We start from the raw sequence: 10,146 nt of genomic DNA on the forward strand, positions 1-10,146 counted from the left end.
TATCTTAAAATCTACAGTTATCTAACTTCTAATAAATAATTAAAACACAAATAAAAACGTAGACATCTACTCTGCTGCCGCCACCAGTCCTCATGGGTGCAGACAGGAAGTCTCTCTGGCCTCAGCTACAGACCAAACAGGAAGGGGCGGGGCTTAGGGTTTACGAGGCAACAATTTTGACCCTGAGCCTAAGTGGCCCAAGGCCAGAACTTGATTAATTGTGAGGCGTTAAAAACTCAATTTGTCTATTACTTCCTTCCTCCACTAGGGGGCACAGTACACTACAGAAGGAGACAGTCACTATAGAATAAACCCCTGCATTAAGAAGCTATAGAAAGCCATGGATGAACAAGAATACATTTGTCTTCCTGTCCAAAGGGGCCAATCAAGGTCTATTTCTGAACTCTCACAAGGTGAAAGTTTATGTGCCATATGCACCAGAATATGGCTTATTATGGCAATTAAAAAGTAGAAGATATCTATTTATTTTTAATCCTGTTGGTCTGTAGCTCTCTCTGACTGCATAGCTTCGCCGGTGCTGTGGCCCTGTGATTGGCCACTTCTAGTAAGGAGAGAAGATTATTGGCGTGTGAGTGGCCCTCAGAGGCCCAGGGGCGGGCCTAAAGAGGGCGGGGCTGAGCAGATGGGGCTGGAGGAAGGCGGCCGGACCAGGGGCGTGCCGAAGAGTCAACGGGTTGGCTGCCATGGCGCAGAGGGATGCCGGGGTGAGGTGAGACGTGAGCTGAGACGCGAGGTGAGACGGGAGATGAGACGTGAGGTGAGACGGGAGGAAGCTGGCGGTCAGGGTCTTAGTGAGCTGCTTCTGCAGGGCCAGTTTGGTCTGTAACACCACATAAAGAAAACCGATGAGTCATGCTGGTAATCTTTCTAATAAAGACACGATGCATAAAATACATAAAATATAATACATACATAATAAGACCAAAACACCTGTATATGCACTAGAAGTACTCATATGGAACTGCAGTATGAAATCATTCATTTAATGAAGACAATGTACTTTTTTAGGCATTTCTATAATATGTTGTGAATGTATAAGATACTGCACATTATGGCAAATGTGTACCTGTGTGTGTGTGTGTGTGTGTGAGCGTGTGTGTTTGTACATCATGGCAAATGTGTGTGTTGTGTGTGTGTATGTGTGTGTGGAAGATGGGTGTGCAACATGGATGGATTTAAGTGGGTTTATTTCTTGTGTCTTTTAGCATGTATGAACACACAAAAGCACATGGTGTGTGCGTGTGTGTGTGTGGTCATGTGTATATTGGCAGCCCATCGTTAAGGCTTGATTTATCTCTGGGAATGTAGGCAGGGGCCTGGGACCAAATCTACCCAAAGCAGCTGGACAAATAGTTCTGTGTGGCCTCTTGTGTGACAGTGTGTTAGTTTGCGTGTGTGTGTGTGTGTGTGTGTGTGTGTGTGTGTGTGTGTGTGTGAGAGAGAGAGAGAGTGAGAGAGTGAGAGAGAGAGTGTGTGTGTTGAGGGAGAAAGGATGTCTGTGTGAATGTGTGTGTGTGAGAGAGAGAGACATATTTAAAAAACACAGTAAGTGCGTGAGTGAGAGAGAGAGAGAGTGTGTGTGTGTGTGTGAGATAAAGTGTGTGTGTACATGTCTGTCTGTGTCTGCTCCCTCTGTCGCAGCTCACGGTGTGACAGCATGTCTGTCTGTCTGCACATGTTGGGCCACAGTGGACTTTAATAGCCCCTTTAATACACTTTTAACAGCGGAAAATATTGTCCTTTCCCAGACAAACCCCAAACGCCCCCCCCCCCCCCACTATCCCAGTGTCCCCTTTTACAGCTGCTCTCCCCAGAGTACCAGAGCTCTGTCTGTCACGATAACACAGACGAGGGGGAAAGCTGGATGCTTGGTCTTGTGGCATCCACACACCCAGCCCTACCAACTCACTAAGTCCCTTCATAAACAGTAAGACCAGGTCTGACAGCCACCTGGTCAAAAGCGTGATTCTTTTAAGGTCTTACATTTGTCATTATACTACATCTAATATGTTACTGCATTATCTATTTTGAGCAAAAGTTTTAGACACACTAGATGTAGCGCACTGAAGACATGGAAAAGAAGGGCCACTTGTTTGCAGTATATCCCAGAAGTTCTATGTTCTAGTTCTATGTTCTAGTTTTGACTAATATCACTTTAATTAGCGGACTTTTCATTAGGCAGAAATGGTTGCAGCATGCTCAGTAATCCTTAAACATATCAATAGTTTTTTTATATGTGAATATAAACAAATTATTATTTATTTGCATCATAGTCACTTAATGGACCTTGTACACAGAATACCCCCCACAAAAGATAATGTATATATTGTACCATAGTGATCATATTGTATTTTATAGATTCTAACCAGTGATATAAATATACATATTATGTAACATCTAAGTCATCACAGGAAATTCAATATCTCTGTAATCCCATATAAAAGCCAAAGGTCATCTGAACCACTGATTTCCCTTTGGCCCCATGTGCTAGTACTGCCCCCCTCTGTTGCCCCTCCAGGGGTGGATCTGCCCCAGGGCTCACCTGAGGGGAAACAGTGGTGAAGGCGCAGGGTTGGCACATGCCCCCCAGGGCGGAGAGACCACCACCCGACATCCCCGAAACCCCATTCCACCTGACACTCTGCAGTGGGAGAGACAGAACGGGGAGGGGAGGGGGGGGGGGGGCAGAATTAATATGTCTGCAGGTGTATGTGTGCACATGTGTATGCATAAATGTGTGTGTAAGGGTGTTACGTCCTCCTGCCTTAGGGGTCGCTGTTTTGCCTTATTTCTCTGTCTGTTACTTTGCCTACTATTTTGATTGTGTGCAGGTGTTGCCTGTCAGCCGTGGGCGGAGCCCGATATGTTTTAAGGCCGGGATCGCCGTCCAGAAGGCCTCTCTCCTTCACCTGCGTGCCGCCAAGCTATTTGGCCTTCCTCGTCGTTCTATTTTGTTACTGAAATTCTCTGTTCTATATCGCCTTTTTGTTTATTAAAACCCCCTGGACACGAGCCCATTCTGTTTGTTCTTCATTTGTTGCATATCAGCGTACCTGGTTTGTAACAAAGGGTATGTGTCCACGTATGTGTGTGTGTGTGTGTGTTTGTGTATGCGAGTGTGTGTGTGTGTGTGCATGTGGGTGTGTGTGTGTGTGTGTGTGTGTGTGTGTGTGTGTGTGTGTGTGTGTGTGTGTGTGTCTGTGTGTCTGTGTGTGTGTGTGAGAGAGAGTGAGAGAGAGAACTAAGAGCGTGTATGTGTTTATGAGTATGCGTACTGTATGTTTTCTTGCGTGTGAGAATTGATTACATTGATTAAGTGATTGAGAGTGTGTATATGTTACACATATATATATATGTGTGTGTGTGTGTGTGTGTGAGAGAGAGAGAGAGAAAGAGAGAGAAAGCTGAGTGTGTGTGTGTGTGAGAGTGAGAGAGAGAACTAAGAGCGTGTATGTGTTTATGAGTATGCGTACTGTATGTTTTCTTGCGTGTGAGAATTGATTACATTGATTAAGTGATTGAGAGTGTGTATATGTTACACATATATATATATGTGTGTGTGTGTGTGTGTGTGTGTGAGAGAGAGAGAGAGAGAAAGAGAGAGAAAGCTGAGTGTGTGTGTGTGTGAGAGAGAGAGAGAGAGAGAGAGGAGAGAGAAAGCTGAGTGTGTGTGTGAGAGAGAGAGAGAGAGAGAAAGCTGAGTGTGTGAGTGTGTGTGTGTGTGTGTGTGTGTGTGTGTGTGTGTGAAGAAGTGTGTGTAAATGCACACTATGTTGGGCAGAACCATTGAAGAGGCTCTGAAGTTGATGAAGTGGTATAGAGTGGCTCAGGAGTAGAATGCTTGTGGTGGAGGACATATTTTAACCAATCAGATACTCGACAACTCTGACTTCAGCAAGCATCTTAAAAACGCTAAAAAGTTACGTCTACAATGTGGCAGTGATAATGTGTGTGTGTGTGTTCTGTGTTTATTTGTAATATTTATTGTAGGTATGTATCTATGTATGTATGTGTGTGTGTGTGTGTGTGTGTGTGTGTGTGTGTGTGTATGAGAACAACTCACCGCTAACACAGAGTTGGTTTGGCTCTTGGTGTAGGGGCTGAACTTTGGTTTGGGAGGTTTCCCAGCGATGCGGTCCTTGTGCCTCCTGCTGCTAGTGTGCTACCGATACATATACAAACGTAAACATTATACATAACCCAAACAGGGATGTAAAATATACATATACAAGTGTAAACATTATACATAACCCACACAGAGATGTAAAATATACATATACAAGTGTAAACATTACGCATGACCCACACAGAGATGTAAAATATACATATACAAACGTAAACATTATACATAACCCACACAGAGATGTAAAATATACACATACAAACGTAAACATTATGCATAACCCACACAGAGATGCAAAATGTGAAACGTAACAACATAACACACAGTTACAGAGAAAGTATTTAACCACTCCACACAGACGGACGCAGAAAAATGACAAAAGTTTACACGCACTCACACACAAACAGAGACAACACCTTTCAACGTTTACACAGAAAAAGGGAGACACTACACCCTGTACATGCATGCACCTGGCAAGAGATACACACACACTCAAGCACACACACACACACACACACACCTGTTTGAGCTGCGTCTCTGAGTTGACTGTGATGTCACAGATGTCGCAGTGGTAGGACTGGCTGACCAGTGGCGTGCAGGTCTTGTTGCCGTGGCGTTTGGTCCTGGTTGCCATGCGGGAGGAGACCAGCTTCCCTCGTCGCCGTGGCTGCACGCTCTGACCCTCCAGCATCAGCTTGTGCTTGGAGCCTGCGGGCACCACGGAAACAATGAATGTCACTCTCGTCAGGCAACTACGACATCAGCAATCACATCATGATCATTACAATAATCAGTCAGGCTGTTACCATGGAAATACCACGTGAGTATGACATCAAATGAATGACATCACTGACAGATGAATAATCCTAGGAAAGACTGGCAACAACTATGATGAGTAATTGTTTGCTTAATGAGACTTGTATGGCAATACGGCATTTTACCTGGGTTGTAACGCCCCCTCAACATTTCAGTCTAGTATCCCATTAGAAAAACACACCAGATAACAGCAGTGAATGTACAGAGGTTTAGCATGGAGGTGGGTCATATTATGTTAGCTGTTGTGCAGTGTTGTGTTCAGATGTGGCCTGTACCGTCTATAGTATGCACTATAATTACATAATTATATGCTGTCTAGTATTATGTGTGTACTGTCGTGTCACGGTGTTCAGTATAATAGGCAGGGCTACAGAACAGAAGTATAACAGTGTTCAGTATCCCATGCTGCACACTTCGTGTAAGTACTACATTAGTGTAATGTGAGGAAGTGGAGCGTTGTAGTGTTCAGTTCAGTTCAGTGCTCGGAGATGAGTACGTTAGAGTAGCAGTACTGTGCAGGACGTTCGAGTAGGGTAAAGGCTGTACCGGTGAAGTGAGCGTCCAGCTGGGACGTGGAGTTCACTGTGATCTTGCACACGGGACAGTGCAGGTGCTGTTTGGGGCTCTTTTTGGGGTCCTTCTCCTCGTCCGTGCTGGGGGGGTCCCCTTCACTCTTGGGGGGCTCCGGAATCTCGGGCTCAGGAACGGGAAGGAGGCTGTCAATCACGCTCTCCGACTGCCCGGAGGAGGGAGAGACCTGGGGGGAGAGGTGAGCCAGCGTGTCCAGAGAGGAGGTCTCTGAGACGGGAGTCAGCATCAGCGAGCTCCCCTGGGCTTCCTCCAGCTTCTGACTGCCAGGCTGGGCCTCGATGATGGCTGGGGAGAAGACAGGGAAAACACACACACACACACACAGACACACACACAGATGAATAAACACATACCCACGACATGCATACATACCCACATATGCAGACACACACACACACACACACACACACACACACACAACACAAACACACACACATTTGTATTAGCATCATCTTTTAAGCAGCAGTGGGTCATAAACAGCAGGCCTCTCTGTCACCGTGACAATGCCATAACTCTGTTTTATGAAGTCACAGTGGTGCAGGACGCAGGCGACGGAAGCAAGCGGTGGCAGCAGAGCTGACAGACAGGTAAATTAAACACCAGGCTAATCGATCGGCCAATCAATGAACGCCTCCACTGTTCACCCCCTCTCTCGCTCGTTACCAGCATGGCACTCAATAATGGCACTCTCCCTCTCTCTCACTCTCTCTCTCTCTCTCCATCTCAATCTCTCCCTCCTCTTACTTTCTCTCTTTCTCATGCTGCGCTGTCATCAATCAGCTTCCATGGCAACAAAGAGTGGAGGGCAGGAGAAAGTGGATGGAGTGAAAAAGATGAAGAGAAATGGGCTTTGAAGAAAGCCAGTGTTAGAGAGAGAGATGGAGAGAGAGAGACAGAGAGGAGGAGGAGGAGGAGGAGGAGGAGGAGGAAAGTGATGGACAGGGAAGGTGAGAGAGAAAAAAGCAGAAAGAGAGACAGAGACAGAGGAGTGAATAACGTATACATGTTGGCAAATGAGGTTAAATGAGAGTGAAAGAGAGAGAGAGAGAGAGAGAGAGAGAGAGAATGTGACAGACAGTGAGAGGGAAATACTGAGAGAGATAAAGAGACAGACAAGGAGGAGTGAATTAAGTACCCTTGTGGGCAAATGAGGTTAAATAAACAGAAGCAAATGGACGACAGGACCTGCAGACAAATGCAGAATGCAAATAACAGAGGGCTACTCTGTGGATGGAGAGGAGAGGGAAGTGGGACCAGGGCCAACATTAGCATGATGCCCGACCCACACGCTTCCATGCGCATCTCCATTTAATCAACCTCGGTCAGACACAGACCTGGATGCATATACTCCCATACGGGGCCATTATGTGTTTTAAATACGGTATGCAAGAATCTTACAACAAGTTCAAATTAATTAGTTTTTTTTTTTAAATCACTGAACATGTTTGCTGGTCAGGATTCTAATTTGGGTTTAATATCAGGTTTGAATATGGTTAATCCTGTGGTAAATCCATTACTTGTTTTGATCGACTGAGGTTTTGTCGATTAACAAACAACAGTATGTATCCAAATGCAAAACCACACTTTCACTGTGTGTGTGTCAGAGTGTTTAACCTTGCACATGTGGATTTGCAGGTGTGTGTGTGTATGCGTTTGTCACTCACCTGTCCTCTCAACCACAGTAGCGTCCATCAGAGGCTTCGGGGTCTCGGTTTTGACCTCCTCCGTCTCCTTCTCTCTCTCCCTCTCTTTCACCCTCTCCCTCTCTTTCTCTCTCTCCCTCCCTGCCGCTCCATGGTTCCTCTGTTTGTTCTTCATGTTGTCCAGGGCCTTCAGCTTGCGGGCGTGCTTGTGACCCTTATAATGAGCCTCGGCCTGGTTCTGGATTGGACAAGAGATGGAAGAAAAAACCCCCAAAAAAAACAGTACACGCATGAAAAAACAGACAAAAACATACTCACTCTGTCTTTGTCTTTGTCTTTGTCTTTCTCTCTCTCTCTCTCTCTCTCTCTCTCTCTCTCGCTCTCTCTCTCTGTCACACACACACACACACACACACACACACACACACACACACACAGACACACACACAAGCATGTACACGCCCGCACGCATACACACACTACAACGCCACACACCAAGTCACCATGCTTTTCACGTTCCACTCCGCTCTCATAGCCCCGGCAGAGGGTATGCAGAGCTGTCATGGACGGACACTTCACCCTGTGCCCGCTGGGCTGGGGGAGAAATCAACACATGCAGGCCAGCACATCCTCCACAGCCAGCGGAGCCAGCGGAGCCACCAGCGGCCGCCGAAGCCAACCAGCACAGGCTGTCCTCCGACGCAGAGGTCAGATACAAAATGGCCGCCCGTGCACAGAGGTTCTTCTGCTTTGCTGAGTGCGTTAGGGGAAGAGTGGTGTGAAGGGGGCCGTTTTGGAGGGAGACAGAGGTGCATTGTGGGTGGGAGAAGTGAGGCAGGTGTGTGCTGGAGTCAAGGGCAGGACTCACACCAGCCCTGGATTAGGACAGGAGTATGGCAAGCTCAGATGCACAGAAACAGAACCATATATTCACACATACACACACACAAACACACACACATACACATACACACACACACACAGCACAGCACAGCACAGCACAGCACCTGGAAGCTTGGCTTACCACCCCATCTGCTGTACTACACTTACAATGCCTCTCAACATCAGCAAGTATTGACACATTTTCTAGTCATGAACAGCCGCAATATTCATGTCATGAAAATGTGTCGCACAGGAACAGAATTGTCATACTCTTGTTCATACTTCTTGAACAGTCATATTCTAATCAGCCACTTATCTCGCTGTGACTAGATTCTGATTGGATGCACTGAGACAATGAGGCTTTCAACCCCCCCCCCCCCCCCCCAACCCCACCCTCCATCCACAGACTGATAATCTGCAGCTCTTTGTGTGTGCAGTGGGCAACCCAATCAGTGTCTGATGCCTGTGTTCTTGATTAGCTCGAATGCCAATGGCAATTTCCCCTACTATTTAGCATGATGCAATTGCGCTAGATTGCATTCTCTATACAAACCAGCAAAGCACTACCAATAAGGGGAGACTTGCTTTGGATTGGATATCGCAAGGAAATCCATTTTCCATATCTCATGTGTATTTTGAATCACGCAGACCTGTGTTTCTCTCTCTCACACACACACACACACACACACACACACACACACACACACACACACACACACACACACAAAGAGAAATAACACAAGGGAAAATTATTTTTGGAGAAATAATAAGAGTGCAATCGCTACTCTTTTTTTCCTCCCTTTCCCACACACACATACACACACACACACACACACACACTCACAGACACACACCCACGCACGCATACACGCACACGCACACAAATTTCACTGCACAGGCACTCCCAAAAGACAAGTGACCCACAGCTTTGAGGAAACTCAGGAAATGCAACCGTCTTTTGTCCTTGACCGGGCAATAATTGCATTTTTTGTTCGTTTGAAAGATTGTCACAGGCGCGCGGGTTGCAGAGGAAGACAAACGCTAGAGAGAGTAAGGTGATAAATGCAGTAGGGGACGGAGACAGAAAGACAGAGATCAGGCTCTGCTCAGAGAGGGAGAAGAGGAAGAGGAAGAGGAAGAGGAAGAGGATTATCCATTAGACCCTCAGAACAAGCAGCTACACACACTCACACAGGCACACACACACACACACACACCTCTGAGCAGCAATGAGTGTGTGGGAGAAAGAACAACTCTTTCTTTCTCTCATTCTCTCACACTCACTCAAGAACACACACACACACACACACTCAAATGAACACAAACACACACACATTCAAACGAAATGCACACACACACACACACGTTTGTTTTCGTACCGTGGCCATTGTCTAAAGGATTTTGTTTTTCTAGCTGTGTGTGTTCGTGTGTGTGTGTGTGTGTGTGTGTGTGTGTGTCTGAGAGAGAGAGAGAGAGAGGCTGAATGTTTTGTAGGTGTTTGTGGGATTATGAGAATGTGTGTGTGTGCGTGTGTGTGTGTGTGTATACTACATTTGGCAGCTGTGAGGGACCAGCCCTCCAGTGGGATAAGATGGCCATTAAAAACACAATGGGTCCTCTAGTAAGGCTGCAGATTGCAGGAGAATCTGCTCTGCCACAAGACAAACACAGACATACACACACACACACACACACACACACACACACACACACACACTTAGCACACAACCAAACACATCAAACCTAAGACATCCCAGAACATAGATGCTGACTTACACACAAAACACACACACATCATTTATTCAGCTGGTTGTTGAGACGCCCTTAGTGAGAATGAGAACAGGTGACAGCTGTTTGTTGCCACTGCATCTAGTTCAAACTTCCCTCTGACTTCAGGCTCTTAAGTGCATCAACATGGAGGAGATGTTATGCACGTGTTAAGAAGAAGAAACAGAACGCGGCATGACGTTCCGCGTTCTAGCGCGTCCTCACGAGAGGGGGAAAAACGGCCGCTCAGCAGTATGGAACAGAGGAAGCATATTCAGAACTGCTGAAGAGACACACACAGAC

General features: G+C 46.4%; 1 protein-coding gene across 4 annotated transcripts in view; it reads right to left on the reverse strand.

Moving 5' to 3' along the window:
- Nucleotides 1-415: 415 nt before the first annotated feature.
- znf385c (zinc finger protein 385C) overlaps nucleotides 416-10,146 on the reverse strand; it is a 120,254-nt gene continuing 110,523 nt past the window's right edge. For all 4 annotated transcript variants that reach the window (XM_031560923.2, XM_031560924.2, XM_031560922.2 and 1 more), the window contains 6 exons: nucleotides 7,216-7,432; nucleotides 5,507-5,836; nucleotides 4,665-4,852; nucleotides 4,085-4,183; nucleotides 2,564-2,662; nucleotides 416-841 (listed from right to left, as the gene is read on the reverse strand). In XM_031560923.2, coding sequence (XP_031416783.1) covers nucleotides 563-841; nucleotides 2,564-2,662; nucleotides 4,085-4,183; nucleotides 4,665-4,852; nucleotides 5,507-5,836; nucleotides 7,216-7,432 — 1,212 coding nt within the window. In that variant the 3' untranslated portion in view covers nucleotides 416-562. The remainder of the gene's footprint in view (nucleotides 842-2,563; nucleotides 2,663-4,084; nucleotides 4,184-4,664; nucleotides 4,853-5,506; nucleotides 5,837-7,215; nucleotides 7,433-10,146) is intronic.

Source organism: Clupea harengus, chromosome 23, assembly GCF_900700415.2.
Source record: "Clupea harengus chromosome 23, Ch_v2.0.2, whole genome shotgun sequence".
NCBI classification, from domain to species: domain Eukaryota; kingdom Metazoa; phylum Chordata; class Actinopteri; order Clupeiformes; family Clupeidae; genus Clupea; species Clupea harengus.